Source organism: Ogataea philodendri (genome assembly GCF_020536065.1).
Source record: "Ogataea philodendri strain CBS6075 chromosome Unknown scaffold8, whole genome shotgun sequence".
NCBI lineage: Eukaryota > Fungi > Ascomycota > Pichiomycetes > Pichiales > Pichiaceae > Ogataea > Ogataea philodendri.
Window position 1 is genome coordinate 117,778 of NW_025764223.1, and position 16,057 is coordinate 133,834.

Here is a 16,057-nt window from a genome sequence, read left to right on the forward strand (position 1 = left end):
GGAGTCATCCGCTGCAATAGAATGGGGGAAAAATTTTACCCTGTGCGGGTGGGTGTGATTATAATCATAGATAGATCCCGTAATTAAAATTTTCTTGTCTTTAGCATGGTTGTTAAAAGTGATCAGCATCTGGAGTACGAGCCTATCAAGGGCGAAGTGCCAGAAGCTTACTCAGTGTACAAGTATGACGAGGTTCCAGAAAACAGCTCCTGGGCCTCCACTATCCCAACTTCTAAGGGACTGTATGACCCAGCCTACGAAAAAGACAATTGTGGTGTTGGTTTTGCCTGTCATATTAAAGGTGAGCCATCCCATAAGATCATTTCCGATGCCAGATACCTTTTGTGTAATATGACCCATAGAGGTGCTGTGGGGTCTGATGCTCGTGACGGAGACGGTGCGGGTGTTATGACTTCCATTCCTCATAAATTCATGGCCAGAGAGTTTGAGTACCACTGTTCAGTTGAACTTCCTCCTAGTGGACAATATGCTGTCGGAAACTTGTTCTTCAAGAAAGACGAGACCGTTTTCCAGAAATCCAAAAGCACTTTCGAAAACATCGCTTCGAGCTTGGGACTTAGAGTCCTTGGCTGGAGAAACGTTCCTGTCGACTCCTCCATTCTGGGTCCTGCTGCCTCTTCCAGAGAACCTCTCATTCTGCAGCCTCTTGTGGTTCTCGAGGAAGTTTACGGCCCAGGTAACAAGCCAAAAACTGCTTACACCCCTGAAGAGTTTGAGTCCAAATTCGAGAAAACTTTCGAAAAGAAGCTTTACATCCTCAGAAAGCAATCCACCCACACCATTGGTCTCCACAACTGGTTCTACATTTGTTCTTTGACCAACAAAAACATCGTTTACAAAGGTCAGCTAGTTCCTGCCCAAGTTTATTCTTATTACCATGACTTAGTCAACGCCGACTACGAATGTCATTTTGCTTTAGTTCACTCCAGATTCTCCACAAACACCTTCCCTTCGTGGGACAGAGCTCAGCCTCTTCGTTGGGCTGCTCACAATGGTGAGATCAACACTTTGAGAGGTAACAAGAACTGGATGAGAGCAAGAGAGGGTGTCATGCAATCCAAACTGTTCGGCGAAGAACTGGAGAAATTGTACCCAATCATCGAGGAAGGTGGGTCCGACTCGGCCGCTCTCGATAACGTCTTAGAGTTGCTTGTCATCAACGGCATCCTATCCCTTCCAGAAGCTGTTATGCTGTTGGTCCCAGAAGCTTGGCAGAACAATGAAAACATGGACTCCAAAAAGAGAGCATTCTACGAATGGGCTGCTTGCTTGATGGAGCCATGGGATGGTCCAGCTCTTTTCACCTTTGCTGACGGAAGATTCTGTGGTGCAAACCTCGACAGAAACGGTCTCAGACCTTGTAGATATTACGTTACCGATGACAACAGAATGATCTGTGCTTCCGAAGTCGGTGTGATCCCAATTGAGACCAACAAAATTGTGGAGAAGGGCAGATTGCAACCAGGAAGAATGCTTTTGGTTGACACCAAGGAAGGAAGAATTGTGGACGATAAGGAACTGAAGAAGCAAGTTGCTGCCAGATTCGATTTCAAAGCATGGATTCTGTCCAACATGATCACCATGCCGGAACTCTTCACCAAGCTTGAAGGCAAGAGCGTTGAACTCAGCAGCCCTGTTGATCTTTCTTTGAACGTGCAGGAAGATCCAAAATTACTCGCATTCGGTTACACCCAAGAACAAGTTGTTACTCTGCTTGGACCAATGGGAACTGCTGGTAAAGAGGCTCTTGGATCCATGGGTAACGACGCCGCTCTTGCTTGTCTTGCCGAACAGCCAAGACTGATGTTCGACTATTTCAGACAGCTGTTTGCTCAAGTCACAAATCCTCCTATCGACCCTATCAGAGAGAGAATTGTCATGTCTCTTGAGTGCTACATTGGTCCTCAAGGAAACCTTCTGGAGATGAATGCATCGCAATGTAATAGACTTTTGATGCCTTCTCCAGTTCTCTTGAACAATGAAATTGCCGCATTGAAAGAGATCAACAAGGTTTATCCAAAATGGTCTGTTGCCAACATCGACATCACCTTCGACAAGTCTGAAAGTTTGACTGGTTACACCGACGCCTTGGACAGAATCTGTCAAGAAGCTACTCAGGCAATTGTTGACGACCACCAAATTATTATTCTTTCTGACAAGAACACCAGTGCCGAAAGGGTTCCTGTCAGCTCTTTGATTGCCTGTGGTGCTGTTCACCACCACCTTGTGAGACAAAAGCAACGTGCCAAGGTTGCTTTGATCTTGGAAACCGCTGAAGCTAGAGAAGTTCACCACATCTGTTGTTTGGTCGGTTATGGTGCTGATGCCATCAACCCATACCTCGCCATGGACACATTGGTCAGATTGAACAATGAAGGCCTTTTGGCCGGTAACTTGACCGATGATCAAGTTCTTGGTAACTACAAGCATGCCATTGATGATGGTTTGCTCAAGGTCATGTCCAAGATGGGTATTTCGACTCTAGCTTCTTACAAGGGTGCCCAGATTTTCGAAGCTCTGGGTGTGGACAACTCTGTTATTGACAGATGTTTTGCTGGTACTGCTTCCAGAATTAAGGGAATTACTTTTGAGTACATTGCCCAAGATGCTTTCTCTCTTCACGAGAAGGGATTCCCAACGAGAGCTACTGTTTTGCCTAAGGGATTGCCAGAGTCTGGTGAATATCACTGGAGAGACGGTGGTGATGCTCACGTGAACGAGCCAACTGCTATTGCCAACATCCAGGATGCTGTCAGAAACAAGAACGAGAAAGCTTACGACGCATACTCCAAGAAAGAGTACGAAGCTATCAAGAACTGTACTCTCAGGGGATTGTTGGACTTTGACTTCTCCAACTCTACTCCAGTTCCAATCGACCAGGTTGAGCCCTGGACTGAGATTGTGAGAAGATTCTGTACCGGTGCCATGTCTTACGGTTCTATTTCTATGGAAGCTCACTCTACTTTGGCCGTTGCCATGAACAGATTGGGAGGTAAGTCCAACACTGGTGAAGGAGGAGAAGATGTTGAGAGATCAAGACGTTCTGAGAACGGTGACTCCATGAGATCTTCGATCAAGCAAGTTGCCTCTGGTAGATTTGGTGTTACTTCTTATTACCTTGCTGACTCCGATGAGTTGCAGATTAAGATGGCCCAAGGTGCCAAGCCAGGTGAAGGTGGTGAATTGCCAGGTTACAAGGTTTCGAACAACATTGCCAAGACCAGGCACTCCACCGCAGGTGTCGGGTTGATTTCTCCACCTCCTCACCACGATATTTATTCTATTGAGGATTTGAAGCAGCTCATTTACGACTTGAAGTGTGCTAATCCAAGAGCTAGAGTTTCCGTCAAGCTTGTTTCTGAAGTTGGTGTTGGTATCATTGCTTCTGGTGTCGCTAAGGCCAAGGCAGACCACATTCTGATTTCTGGACACGATGGTGGTACCGGTGCTGCCAGATGGACCGGTATCAAGTATGCTGGTTTGCCATGGGAGCTTGGTCTTGCTGAGACTCACCAAACTCTTGTTTTGAACGACTTGAGAGGAAGAGTCACTGTTCAGACCGATGGTCAACTCAAGACCGGAAGAGACATTGCTATTGCATGTTTGCTTGGTGCAGAAGAGTGGGGTTTCGCTACCGCTCCATTGATCTCCATGGGATGTGTTTTCAACAGAAAATGTCACACAAACACTTGTCCAGTCGGTATTGCTACTCAAGACCCTGTTTTGAGAAAACAATTCAAGGGAACTCCTGAGCACGTTATCAACTTCTTCTACTACGTTTCTAACGAGCTGAGAGGAATCATGGCCAAGCTTGGTTTCAGAACCATCGACGAGATGGTTGGTAGAACCGAAAAGCTTTACGTTAGAGATGATTTGAGAACCACCAAGAATGCCAACATCGACTTGTCTCCAATTCTTACTCCTGCCCACACCATCAGACCAGGTGTTGCTACCAGATGTATCAAGAAACAGGATCACAGATTGCATGTCAGATTGGACAACAAGCTTATCGATGAGGCCGAGGTTACTCTTGATAAGGGTCTGCCTGTCACCATTGAGGCTGAGGCTATCAACACCGATAGATCTATCGGTACTACTCTTTCTTACAGATGCTCCAAACGTTTTGGTCCACAGAGCTTGCCTCATGACACTATTCATGTGAATATTAGAGGATCTGCAGGTCAATCCTTTGGTGCCTTCCTTGCTTCTGGTATCAGCTTGGAGCTTGAAGGTGACTGTAACGATTACGTCGGAAAGGGATTGTCTGGTGGAAGACTGATTGTCTATCCACCTAAGGACTCCAAGTTCAAGGCTGAGGAGAACATCATTATTGGTAACACCTGTTTGTATGGTGCTACATCTGGTACCGCCTTCTTCAGAGGTATTGCAGCCGAGAGATTCGCCGTTAGAAACTCTGGTGCTACCGCCATTGTTGAAGGAACTGGTGACCATGGATGTGAGTACATGACTGGTGGAAGAGTTGTTGTTCTTGGATCTGTTGGACGTAATTTTGCTGCTGGTATGTCTGGTGGTATTGCTTACGTTTTGGACATGGCTCAGGACTTTGAAGAGAAGGTCAACAAGGAGATGGTTGAGCTTGGATCGATTACCGACCCATCTGAAATTGCTTTCTTGAGAGGTCTTCTCGAGGATCACAGACACTACACTGGATCCGAGATTGCTGACAGAATCCTGAATAACTTCAACAGATTCTTGTCTAGATTCGTCAAGGTGCTGCCTGTTGACTACAAGAAGGTTTTGGAAGCTGAGGCTAAGAAGCAAGAGGAACTCAAGGAAAAGGAAGCTTCTTCCTACTTCTCCACCATCAAGGAGGATCCAGAGGCTGATGTCACCAACGGTGAGTTTTCTAGACCAAAGTCTAAGCGTGTCTCTGCTGCCAGCGCTGCAAAGGAGCCAAAGGTCATGGATCTTGAGGACACCATCATTGACATCAAGGCTGAAGAGTCTAAGGCTGTCAAGCTGGACAAGCTCGGTGGATTCGTCAAGTACAAGAGAAGACACGAGCCATACAGACCTGCCAAGACCAGAACCAATGATTGGAAAGAGCTTTCTAGCAGATTGACCAAGGAAGACTTGCACTACCAAACTGCCAGATGTATTGACTGTGGTGTTCCATTCTGTCAAAGTGATACCGGATGTCCAATCTCGAACGTCATTCCTAAATGGAACGAGCTTGTGTTTAAGGACAGATGGTACGATGCTTTGCAGAGACTTTTGATGACCAACAACTTCCCAGAGTTCACTTCTAAGATCTGTCCTGCTCCTTGTGAGGGTGCCTGTGTGGTGAATGTTTCTGGTAATGCACCAGTTGGTATCAAGTCGATTGAGGCAGGTATCATTGACTACGGATTCCAGCAAGGTTGGATCAAGCCTGAGCCACCTACCGTCAGAACTGGTAAGAAGGTTGCTGTTATTGGATCTGGACCTTCCGGATTGGCAGCTGCTGATCAACTGAACAAGGCCGGGCACTCTGTCACGGTTTACGAGAGAGCTGACCGTCCTGGTGGATTGCTGATGTACGGTATTCCAAACATGAAGCTTGACAAGGGTATTGTCAAGAGAAGAACCGATCTGATGGAGGCTGAAGGTATCACCTTTGTTTGTGGTACCACCATTGGAGAGGATGTTACTGTCGACGAACTCAGAAGAGAAAACGACGCCGTTTTGATGTGTGTTGGATCGACCATTCCAAGAGACTTGAAGATTCCAGGAAGAGAGTTCCAAAACATCGACTTTGCTATGACTTTGCTCAAGTCGAATACACAAGCATTGCTCGAGGAGAACTTGGAGGAGATCAGAGCCAAGATCGAGGGCAAGAACGTTGTTGTTATTGGTGGAGGTGATACCGGTAACGACTGTTTGGGAACTGCCACTCGTCATGGAGCCAAGTCTGTGACCAACTTCGAGCTGTTGCCTACACCTGGTGAAGAGAGAGGCAAGGACAACCCATGGCCACAATGGCCAAGAATCTTCAGAGTCGACTACGGTCACACTGAGGTGAAGGAGCACTACGGTAAGGATCCAAGAGAATACTGTATTTTGTCCAAGGAGTTTGTTGGTGATGAAGACGGAAACGTCAAGGGTATCAAGACCGTGAGAGTCGAATGGAAACGGTCTGACTCGGGTGCTTGGCAGATGGCCGAGATTCCAGGATCTGAAGAGTTCTTTGCTGCAGAAGTTGTTCTTCTTTCCATGGGATTCATTGGCCCAGAAGCCGATAACTTGCAAGTGAGCCGTACTGCACGTGGAAACGTTGCCACGACCGATCCTAACGGATACCGTGTTGATGGTGAAGGAAACCTGTTTGCAGCTGGAGACTGTAGAAGAGGACAGTCTTTGGTTGTCTGGGGTATCCAGGAAGGAAGACAGTGTGCACGTGAGGTTGACCAATACCTTATGGGCCAGACCCGTCTTCCTGGAAACGGTGCTATCCAAAAACGTAATTACAAGCTGCTCGAGGAGCTTGCTTCTAAGGTTTGAATCCGGGTGGGGGAGTATTTATATTTACAGTAATATTTATTCGATTGTATTAGAAGGTTAATTTCGTAAAGTTGTAATTAATTTTTTTGTCTCCTCTGGTGTTGCCAACATGAATGTCCGACAATTCGAAAAGAACGGGGTGAAAATCATCTGTGTAGCGGATATCCGCGGCGAGTTATCTCTGTTCAACCAGTTGGCACAGCAATATCGTGCGGATGTGATAGTTCATACGGGGAATTTTGGGTTTCTAGACGAAGGCAGTGTGAATAGGATCCATGAGTCTTATCTACGACACATTGTCGAGTTTTCGCCATTGCTCTCCGAAAAACTGATCCTCGACATCTCGAAACTATCCAAGGTGACGGGGGACTCCGTGGAGCATCTTTCGAGCGAAACAGAGAACCTCAAGTCTCTGCTGGAGAATCAGGAGATTAGCGAGCTTGGCCGCTTTTTAAGGGGCGAGGCCACACTGGACGTGCCCGTTTACACGATCTTTGGTATGTGCGAGGATTCGCTCGTTGTCAATAAGTTCCGGTACGGCGTGTACAAGATTCCCAACCTGCACGTGATCGACGATGGCAATGTGTTTGGAATCACTACGCCCAAGGGCCAGCATGTGCTGTTGGCGGGGATCGGCGGGTCGTTATCGTACCACAAGCTGTTCCACCAGGGCTCGTCGCTGGAATTGAGCGAGATCGTCGGGGAAGACACTACTTTGGAGGACCTGGACAATTCCGACCTGCTGCTTCCTATAAGTGGTGACCCGGGAAACATATGGATCACCTTGCTACAATTGGGCAGGCTGGTTTACACAATGACGGAATTCAGCGAACAGAACACAGAGTTTTACAACAAGGCCATCAAGATCTTTGTGACTCACCAGTCGCCGGCCAGAGAGCCACTGTTGGAACACCTTTTAATTTTCTTCAAGATGGACTACTCGATCTCCAATTCCCTACACTTCAAATACACCTCTTCGTACAACGAGCTGTCGATCAACCCGAGCTTCGAGAGCTTCAAGCTCAAGTTCAATGAGGCGCGGACGAAGCTGGCGGTGATTTGGAAGAACATCCACCAACGGTACGAAAAGCTGCTCTTTAAACTGAACGACCCGCTAATGATCGCCTGCACGGAACTCGCGCTCGAGGTGTTTGACAAGATCCCAATCTCCACCAAGGGCGTCGAAGACATCCTGCCGCTGCAGCTGTCGCAGAACCTAACAAACACAGAAGAGATGGACTCATTTGGGTTGCAATCGAAACAACGCGAACTCAACACCATTATCCGCCAACTGAACGACCTATACTATATTTCCTTCCAGAACACGTGGCATTACAACCTGTGCGACCTGAGCTACGGGCTGTTGACTTTGGACATAGACGATGGACGAGTGCGCATGGACTGTCACTCCAAGGGTTACGATTTCCGCTACCGGCTTCTTGAGCAAGAGGAGGACACCGAGAAAAGCAGACAAGGTTCTGGTTCGAACGGCTCCCGTGGTAGAGGACGGGTGCGTGGCGGTGCTGGTAGGCCTGTGAGAGGCCGTGGATTTCGGCGAGAATGACTGATCTTGGTGCAATTGGAAAAAAAAAATTGGCCTGCTCAACGGTTTATTTATTTACTCGCCTATTTTCACAACATTAAAATATGAAGATATTTTTAATCGTATATTTATTTTTGTTGGGTTATTCCTTTATATGAACTCTATTCAATTTCTGGCGAACACCGTTGAAAAGGCGTTCAATCCAGCACCTGCAGACGATCCCAAATCGTCGCTCGACTTGGACGATTCGCAGATCGTCACCAGACAGCTCGATCGGCCAGAGCCCAGCGCAGAGGAGGACAAGCCTGTGTATGACGAGGAGGAAGAGAACGACGACCGGTCTGTTCTTGGGGTGCTGGTGAGTATTCTGTTCTTTTTCCCAAAACACCTGGTGATCAACCCAACGGTGTGGGTGTTGCTGGTGGTGACGTATCCGCTGAGAGCAATAATAGGGCTCGTACGGCACACAGATCCCACCGTGCAACAGAATATAGACAAACCGGCTGTGGAGGCTCGTGTTACGCAGAGCGAAGTCCCACAACGCCAGAAACCGCGTGAGGACCCGGTACAGACCCAAATCACAACCATTGTGGAAGAAGATATAGAGTTCGAGCTCGACAAGAGCGAGGACCCAATCAAGTCGCCAACCGGCCCTTTGACCTCGTCAAGTGACATGGTCAACCCACAGGCCCTTCCGCAGGCTTCCGGAAGGAAGAAGAACGCAAAAACAAGTGGAACAAGCACCCCACGGAAAAAGAAGTTCATCTTCCCCAAATTACTCTTCAACTTCAACATCAACTATCCGCCAAACCTGCCTCAAAAGACACTGGTGCTGGACCTTGATGAAACCCTGATTCATTCTCTCTCCAGACACAATTCCTCGATACTAAACAAAAATAAGGGAACAACACTCGAAATTAGAATTAATAACCAACTAGCAACATTGTACCACATCTATAAACGCCCGTACGTGGACGAGTTCCTTTCCATCGTGCGCAACTGGTTCAATTTGGTCTGCTTCACTGCATCGATCAAAGAATACGCCGACCCGGTGATCAATTACCTCGAACAGGAGGTCATGCTCAAAGATAAAGGTGACCCTGCCCAAAAAAAGGACCTGTTCAGTCAACGATTCTACCGCAACAGCTGTATCTTCACAGAGGGAAGAGGATACGTCAAGGATCTGGGTGTGCTGACCGGCCAGCAAAAAGACCGCGCATCCACTCCAAGCACCTCTCCGTACCCTCCAGGAGCCAACAACTCCAGTGAAAATATCGCTCCAGTGCGAGACCGTTCGGTCAGCAGGACAAGAGGCGCTTCCGGAATCGACCTCAGTAAAGTCATCATCATCGATAACTCTCCTATCAGTTACAGCTTCCATAAGAAAAACGGAATCATGATCGAAGGTTGGATCAACGACCCTGAAGACTCTGAATTAATGAACCTGCTACCGTTGCTGAACAGTCTGCGATTTACCAGCGACGTCAGAAATATCCTGGGACTGAAATTAGGACAAGAAGTGTTCGAATAGTGTGTCTATAGTCCTTTCTCATGAATAATGTAATTAATGCTCTTTCTCATGTTCCTTGTCGTCCTCCTCTCATTGGCTTGACGATTCTCAAGTTGAGTCCGATCCGATTCTTGCTCGAAGGTCTGCTTCGTATTAGGTCGCTCGATATCGAATTTTCCTTCCCGTCAGAGACGCTTCGCTGTTTCGCTCTGTGAGAAACCACTCTTCCCTTAAGATGGTTGAGTTTCTGCTCAAACAGGTCAGCGTCCTGCTCGACCAGCTTTTCCTGGCCCTTCAACTGTTGCTCCAGCTCCTTGATCTTGGTATTCTTCAAATTACTCATCTGTTGCAACGAATGGATGTCTTTCTTCAACTGCTTGTTCTGGGTTTCAACCTGCTCGATGTGGTCTGAGAAATGTTCGATGGCTTTTTCCAAAGCTTCCAATTTGACAAGACTTTCCTTCGACTCGACAGCACCGCTTTCGAGCTCTGTTATTCGCGCAGTCTTTTGGTCGAGCTCCTTCGTCAGGCTCGAATGTGACGTTTCAAGTTGAACAATCTTGTCGTTGAGCTTCATAATTTCGTCGGAGGAACCATTCATGCTAGATAGTCCTTTGTATTTTTCGAGCTCTTCCTTGAGCCTGGCATTCTCTTCTTCCAAAGTGCCGTTGCGTGCCTCGAGTTTCTGGATCTTGTGGTTATTCTCCTCGTTGATCTTGGCCTGTTCCAAAAACCGTTTCTTCAACTCGTTGTTACTGAGTTCACTGTTGATGTGGACGCTGTTCTTGATATGTTTGGCCCGAGAACCAAATCTCAGCGTCGATAGGGTCTCTTGGTCGTTCAACGAGGAAGGGGAGCAGTTGATTATCAGCGTGGTTCTGGAGTTCCCTCCAAGCGACTCTTGCAAAATGCGGGTGAGCTTGGAGTCTCTGTAGGGAACATGCGTCGTCTTTTCATCTGTCAGCGAGTAAATCACATTTCCAAGCGCAGATAAAGACGAATTGATCTTCTTGGCTTCTTCCAAAAGCTGACCTGTAGCACCTGTTTTGTCGATTTTTTCTGATCCAGCCAGATCGACTAAAAACAGGTTACCTGTCTTGATTATCCCGTCTTCGAGGTTCTTCGAGTTGAGTCTGATCTGGAAAATTGCGTGGGATCTGGAGCTCTGCTCGTTCATGTTTGTGGCACCAACACTTCTATTCTTGTTACCCTGATCCAGTATCGTGTAAACGTCATTCAGGTTCGAAACATACAAAGTTTCGAGGTTGCTAACGTAAACTCCGTCCACCTTGTTTTCGTGAATGCCCAGTTTGGAATTGTTCTTTGGATTCAGCAAATCTCTGAGGTTCTCGTTGTAGATCTCCAAATAAGAAACACCCACTGTGTATTCCAGTGTTTTCGGTGAATTCTCGATCCCCTGGAATATCTGCTCAAAGATCCGAGGTGTTTGACCCTTACTTTCGTCATCTCCAAGATCGCCCATCATCGTGTACGATTTACCAGATCCAGTTTGTCCGTAGCAAAGAACCGTTCCGTTGTATCCCTGTGCAAGATCGTCTGTTGTTTGTTTAACAGAATAGTTAAAGATTTCTTCTTGTCGGGTGTTCTCGTCAAATATACGGTCGAAAGTGAAGCTGTTGGAGTTGGACGCCACAGAAACCGAAACGCTCTGCTGATCAGAATGGTAACTAACAATGTTTGTGGCCCCACTGACTCTCTCCATTTCGTTTTCTGGTCTGAACCGCACAATCACCTTGATATTTGTATTGTTCACATATTCAGGAGACTCGTCATTGGAAAGCAGCTTGGACGGCGACTTCTGGGGAGACTTCATCGGCGACTTGCTGGGAGAGCGGGATCTTGAAGCTTTGGGCTTTGGCGGCATTGTTGCAAGTTACTAGCTAATGTGTTGACTGGTCAAAACACAGATAAATAAATTGATTGTTTATGTTTATAAAACGCGAATACTAATCAGCCACATGTGGCAAAGCTATATTTTTTTTCTCTCTTTAAATTGTCTACATCTTGAATTGTCCTTGCCTCCAACATATTTATCATGTCTTCTCTGACGATAAATTACAACTTTCGAAGCTTCAAGAGCAAAGCTGTACCATCCAAGATTTTGAACGATGTGCTGATTGAAAGTTGTGAGTATTTTAAGCTGGAGTCAAGTCGGTTTGTGCTCAAACACAAGAACCAGGTGCTAGACTTATCATTGCCATTGAGACTGTCCAACTTGCCACAGGGGTGTAAATTAGATCTTGTTGAGTCAACTTCCAAGGTCCAATCGGGATCGGGCGGTAAGGTTGTGATCAAGCTGCAAATTTCTGCCCCAGAGGGAGACTCCAGTTTTGTCCAACCTTCGCCCTCGAAATCAGTGAAGGAGTTTGGCACAGAGAACACGATTGTCCAGGTTTTGCAGGAGTTTGAGAAATCTCTGGAAACACCATTGATCAAAAGAGAAGCTTTGGGCGAGTGGAAGTATGTTTATCAACCGGTTGTGCAAAGTATGAACAAGACATTGAGTACAGAAACGGATTTAAATCAGACTTTGAAAGATTTGGGTCTCTTGAACGGTAACCATGCATTGAGGTTGAGATTCAAAGTGGAGAGACATAAAATTGATACTCCTACCCAGACTCCTGTGGCGATCCCTAAAAAAGTGGAGCCAACCGTTGCAGATATCAAACCCAAGGCTGTTTCGCCTGTTTCTGCTGATAAACCTAAGGATATCCCCGAATCTGCAGATCCGATCCAGGTGTTTGTCCCAAGCAATGAACAGCCGACAGATCAGCCAGAAGACGAGTCGGTTTATGAAATGTCTGTTGATCAGGCCAGGTTCTACCAATCCATGCTGGCCAAACAGGCCCATCCAAGTACACAGATGATGACAAGAAAACAGCGCGAGCAGCTGGTTCCCGAGAAAAAACCAATCACGGAATGTATTTTACGTATAAAGTTCCCGGACTACACTCAGGTGCAGCTCGTTTTGCAACCAGATCAGACTCTAGGCGATCTGTACAACTTGCTGGTCTCGCAAGTGGTGGTGCTTGCCAAAGACCAGCACGACCAACCACAGCCGGTGTTTGAGCTCCATTCTGCATACCCAACACAGCCACTTCTCAAAACCGCTCAAGATCTTGATAAACAACTCGTCGCGGACTGCCAGCTACCACATCGGTCGCTATTGGTTTATCGGGACAACTACAAAAGAGCACAGTACATCAAGAACGAGTATCTTAATAGCGCCAAGACTCTTGACGAGCTGGAAGAGGTCAAGGTTTCCAAGCAAGAGTCCACTGTGGAGATCAAGCAGGAGTCAACTGCGTCCGCAAAGCCCCAACGGACTGTCTCCTCTACTAACGAGCCACGAAAGGTTCCGAAATGGCTCAAACTAGGTAAGAAATGAAATATATGGTTGTTCGGTACAAATGGGAAACAGGTACTCCTTTTCAACGGTTCTCGAACTCCTCGAACAGCTTGTCCATGTCCTCGAGCTCGACACCTGTGGTTTCGGGGTAAAATCTATACACCACGGCACAACTGACAAAACAGAACGAGCCGTAGATGAAGTAAGTTCTCCAAGTAATAATATCCAACAGTTCTGGACTCAGCTCTCCAACAACAAAGTTACTGAACCAATTGATCGATGTTCCAAGCGAGGCCCCAACGGATCGGGTATATGAATCGGCGTAGATTTCACTTGCGTACAGCCATGCGAGCGGGCCCCATGAAAATCCAAATGCAGAATTATAAATCACAATGAGAATAGCAACAAAGATCGATCCAACTTTACTGTTGAGCGAGCTCATTAGTCCAGAAACAAACATACAGCAGCCCATCACAAGGCCTCCGACGATGAACAAACGCCGACGGCCACCAATTCTGATGTTATCCACCAAAAACCAAGGAATCAGTGTCGAGAGCAGGTATATGATGGCATTGATTCCGGTGATGACAAACGCGGATTTTCCTTCAAATCCAACCTGCTCGAAGATCAAAGGAGCGTAGTAACCAACAAGATTGATACCATTGAATTGGGCAAAGAAGAGCGAGGATGCACCAATAGCAATGACTTTGCGGTTCTTGACAACAGTGGCCCACCAGCTCCGCCGTTCAATTTCGGACTGTTCTTTTTCGTTTTCAATAATGTGCTTGATGGAAAGGAACTCTTTCTTGGCCTTGTCGGTATCCGGATCGTCATCATAGAAGAGCTTGAGGATTCCGTATCCTTCGTTGTCGCGATCCATTGCCAAAAGCCAACGCGGCGACTCGACAATGTAAAAGCCACCGAAAAATAGCACAGCTCCAAGAAGAACTTGCACCAACAGAGGCAGTTTCCAAGCAGTGATGCCTGTCATGAAGGAACACGCAAAGTCCAACCAGATAGATGAAGCAAACCCAAGGATATTGCAACTGAAAGTCATTGACGCGATCATTCCACGCTCGTCGTTCGGAGAACACTCGGATTGATAAAGATTGATCACAGAACTGAGAAATCCTATTCCGGCGCCGGAAATCACGCGTCCTATCATCATGATCCATATCTTCTCGAATGGTGCAAACGTCTGGAAAAGTCCCCCCACACAAAAGAGCAATGCCCCCACAATAATTGTATATCTTCTTCCCTTGGAATCGGAAACCTTCGGGACAACCAGAGCTGCGAAAAGCGCGCTTAACTCCAAAATGGCAATCAGAGTTCCAATTTCAATGCTGCTTGGATTGTCAAAGTAGTTCAGAAACGACTTCTCTGTGATAATTAACGACATGACACCTTGTTCGAATCCAAACAGGTAAACCCCAATGGAGCTAAATAAGGAAGTGAAGTAGAGCAACTTGCGACCTTTCAGTTTGCTCTTCACCTCAATATCAAAATCAACGTGTGAGTACGCCGTGGACACATCGTCTGGAGGATCTGCAGGGTCTGCAAAAACGTTCTCCTCATGTTGCCATTGCTGAGTCTTAGTTTCTGCTGATGTGTTGATATTTATAGGCTCTAATGAAATCGAGTGGGCGTCGTGATTTGAGCTCGAGCTTTCCTCTGCAAACGGAGAAAACTCCGTAGGCCTGCTACTAAGCTTCTTGTAGTTCTGCGACATGGCAAATAAATGTATTCTTTGCAAAATAGAATATATCCACGTATAAGGGTGGGGACCAAATTTAATGATGACATCATCACCGCAGGCGAAGGAAAATCTATCTACCGTGGTCGATCGACGCGTCGGGAATAATTAAATCTATCTAGTTCAAAGAGATCTCGTACAACACAAATGGCTCGTAGTCTTGGTCGACCAGCGATGCGTACTCGTGCAGCTTAGCGTCGGTGACAATGTTTCCTTTTTTGTCGGTGGAAAATGCGTTACCACCAAGATATCCAAATCTCTGGATCAGTTCCTGCTTGGACTTTTCGATGGCTCTTTGAGGCAGCTTCAAGAGATAGCAGTAGAAGTCTGGTGGCAGTCCGTATCTAAGAACACTCTCAACAAACGTTCTAAGGAGTTTGATGTGGGCCCAGGATGAAACGATTTCCGAGTAGGCGCTCTTGGAGAGTCTGAGCAGATCGTTCTTCAAAGTGAGCTCCTCTTTGGAGGCGTTCTGGTACTCGTCTCTCATCTTGGCAATGACCTCTTCAGAATAGTCGAACTCTCTTGGAATCCATTTGGCGTCTCTAGCTTTGGCAAGGAAAGCAGGCACGTATTTTTTGAATAAAGTGACCGAGTACAAAAAGTACTCAGAATCCTGTGCTATTTTTTGTGCGGATCTAGGAACGACAAATTCCGTCAAGGATTCATACTGGTTGATGAAACTCTCGTACAGACTCTTTGGAACAGCCAAAAGAACGGTCTGGAGGTGGTCGGAGTCCAAAACAAAGTGCTCGGCACGGACAATGTCGTGCAACGACTTGACCGACAAATCTCCAGTCTGTTTTCTCTGTGCTGCAGCTAGATTGGACTTAGCTTGATTGTAGCTGGTGTAGGTGGTTCTCAGATCATTGTCGACGTTCAATGCTTCACTGGAAATGAGCTTGATCAGCTCCTCAATTGACTTGTCCAATCTAAATCTAGAAGTGTTCCAACGGAACGTCTCCAAAAATTGGTCCACGTATTTGCCATCCACCTTTTGTTTTGCAACATGAGAGACGTCGCTCTCACCATGGATACTGGCCATGATATCCAGGACTTTTCCAATGGAGCCGTAGAGCTGCTGATCGACCTTGGAGAGCTCTTCGCTCTGAAGCACCAACGAATCTAAAGTGCCAACTTTGAAGCCCGGAAGCTCGTGTTTCGCTACCTCGACCGAGCCCCCGTTGATGTTGGTCTGTAACCAACCGCCCAACGAGCGTTCGTCTGTTGATGTGCTCTTTGGCAAGGAAATTAGCAAGTAATTGGCACTCATGCTGACAAGCTGGAATATAAAAATGTTGCAGCAAACAAGCCGGGTAAAATTAATTAGCTTAAATTTCTATGCTACACCATTTCTAT

The 16,057-nt window shown here is 46.7% G+C and overlaps 12 protein-coding genes across 12 annotated transcripts; 5 read left to right on the top strand and 7 right to left on the bottom strand.

Moving 5' to 3' along the window:
• Positions 1-105: 105 nt before the first annotated feature.
• Positions 106-6,522, top strand: OGAPHI_006969 (uncharacterized protein; the record flags this gene model as incomplete). Its single annotated transcript, XM_046208312.1, has 1 exon — positions 106-6,522. The coding sequence occupies one exon, from the start codon at positions 106-108 to the stop codon at positions 6,520-6,522; it is 6,417 nt and encodes a 2,138-aa protein (XP_046058086.1).
• OGAPHI_006970 (uncharacterized protein) lies at positions 460-2,948 on the bottom strand (the record flags this gene model as incomplete). Its single annotated transcript, XM_046208313.1, has 4 exons — positions 460-867; positions 1,276-1,644; positions 1,711-2,502; positions 2,844-2,948. The coding sequence occupies 4 exons, from the start codon at positions 2,946-2,948 to the stop codon at positions 460-462; spliced, it is 1,674 nt and encodes a 557-aa protein (XP_046058087.1).
• Positions 3,055-7,296, bottom strand: OGAPHI_006971 (uncharacterized protein; the record flags this gene model as incomplete). The annotated part of the gene is made up of 2 exons (XM_046208315.1): positions 3,055-6,511; positions 7,082-7,296. The coding sequence occupies 2 exons, from the start codon at positions 7,294-7,296 to the stop codon at positions 3,055-3,057; spliced, it is 3,672 nt and encodes a 1,223-aa protein (XP_046058088.1).
• OGAPHI_006972 (uncharacterized protein) lies at positions 6,632-8,086 on the top strand (the record flags this gene model as incomplete). The annotated part of the gene is made up of 1 exon (XM_046208316.1): positions 6,632-8,086. The coding sequence occupies one exon, from the start codon at positions 6,632-6,634 to the stop codon at positions 8,084-8,086; it is 1,455 nt and encodes a 484-aa protein (XP_046058089.1).
• Positions 8,087-8,219: 133 nt separating this feature from the next.
• Positions 8,220-9,596, top strand: OGAPHI_006973 (uncharacterized protein; the record flags this gene model as incomplete). Its single annotated transcript, XM_046208317.1, has 1 exon — positions 8,220-9,596. The coding sequence occupies one exon, from the start codon at positions 8,220-8,222 to the stop codon at positions 9,594-9,596; it is 1,377 nt and encodes a 458-aa protein (XP_046058090.1).
• OGAPHI_006974 (uncharacterized protein) lies at positions 8,231-9,446 on the bottom strand (the record flags this gene model as incomplete). Its single annotated transcript, XM_046208318.1, has 2 exons — positions 8,231-8,725; positions 9,036-9,446. 2 exons carry the CDS (start codon positions 9,444-9,446, stop codon positions 8,231-8,233), a joined length of 906 nt encoding a protein of 301 aa, XP_046058091.1.
• A 46-nt stretch (positions 9,597-9,642) lies between the features above and the next one.
• On the bottom strand, positions 9,643-11,460 carry OGAPHI_006975 (uncharacterized protein; the record flags this gene model as incomplete). Its single annotated transcript, XM_046208319.1, has 1 exon — positions 9,643-11,460. The coding sequence occupies one exon, from the start codon at positions 11,458-11,460 to the stop codon at positions 9,643-9,645; it is 1,818 nt and encodes a 605-aa protein (XP_046058092.1).
• A 171-nt stretch (positions 11,461-11,631) lies between these two features.
• OGAPHI_006976 (uncharacterized protein) lies at positions 11,632-12,984 on the top strand (the record flags this gene model as incomplete). The annotated part of the gene is made up of 1 exon (XM_046208320.1): positions 11,632-12,984. The coding sequence occupies one exon, from the start codon at positions 11,632-11,634 to the stop codon at positions 12,982-12,984; it is 1,353 nt and encodes a 450-aa protein (XP_046058093.1).
• OGAPHI_006977 (uncharacterized protein) lies at positions 11,652-12,679 on the bottom strand (the record flags this gene model as incomplete). The annotated part of the gene is made up of 2 exons (XM_046208321.1): positions 11,652-12,040; positions 12,547-12,679. 2 exons carry the CDS (start codon positions 12,677-12,679, stop codon positions 11,652-11,654), a joined length of 522 nt encoding a protein of 173 aa, XP_046058094.1.
• A 43-nt stretch (positions 12,985-13,027) lies between the features above and the next one.
• Positions 13,028-14,674, bottom strand: OGAPHI_006978 (uncharacterized protein; the record flags this gene model as incomplete). The annotated part of the gene is made up of 1 exon (XM_046208322.1): positions 13,028-14,674. One exon carries the CDS (start codon positions 14,672-14,674, stop codon positions 13,028-13,030), a length of 1,647 nt encoding a protein of 548 aa, XP_046058095.1.
• OGAPHI_006979 (uncharacterized protein) lies at positions 13,225-13,876 on the top strand (the record flags this gene model as incomplete). Its single annotated transcript, XM_046208323.1, has 2 exons — positions 13,225-13,253; positions 13,396-13,876. The coding sequence occupies 2 exons, from the start codon at positions 13,225-13,227 to the stop codon at positions 13,874-13,876; spliced, it is 510 nt and encodes a 169-aa protein (XP_046058096.1).
• Positions 14,675-14,816: 142 nt separating the features above from the next.
• OGAPHI_006980 (uncharacterized protein) lies at positions 14,817-15,971 on the bottom strand (the record flags this gene model as incomplete). Its single annotated transcript, XM_046208324.1, has 1 exon — positions 14,817-15,971. One exon carries the CDS (start codon positions 15,969-15,971, stop codon positions 14,817-14,819), a length of 1,155 nt encoding a protein of 384 aa, XP_046058097.1.
• Positions 15,972-16,057: the final 86 nt, after the last annotated feature.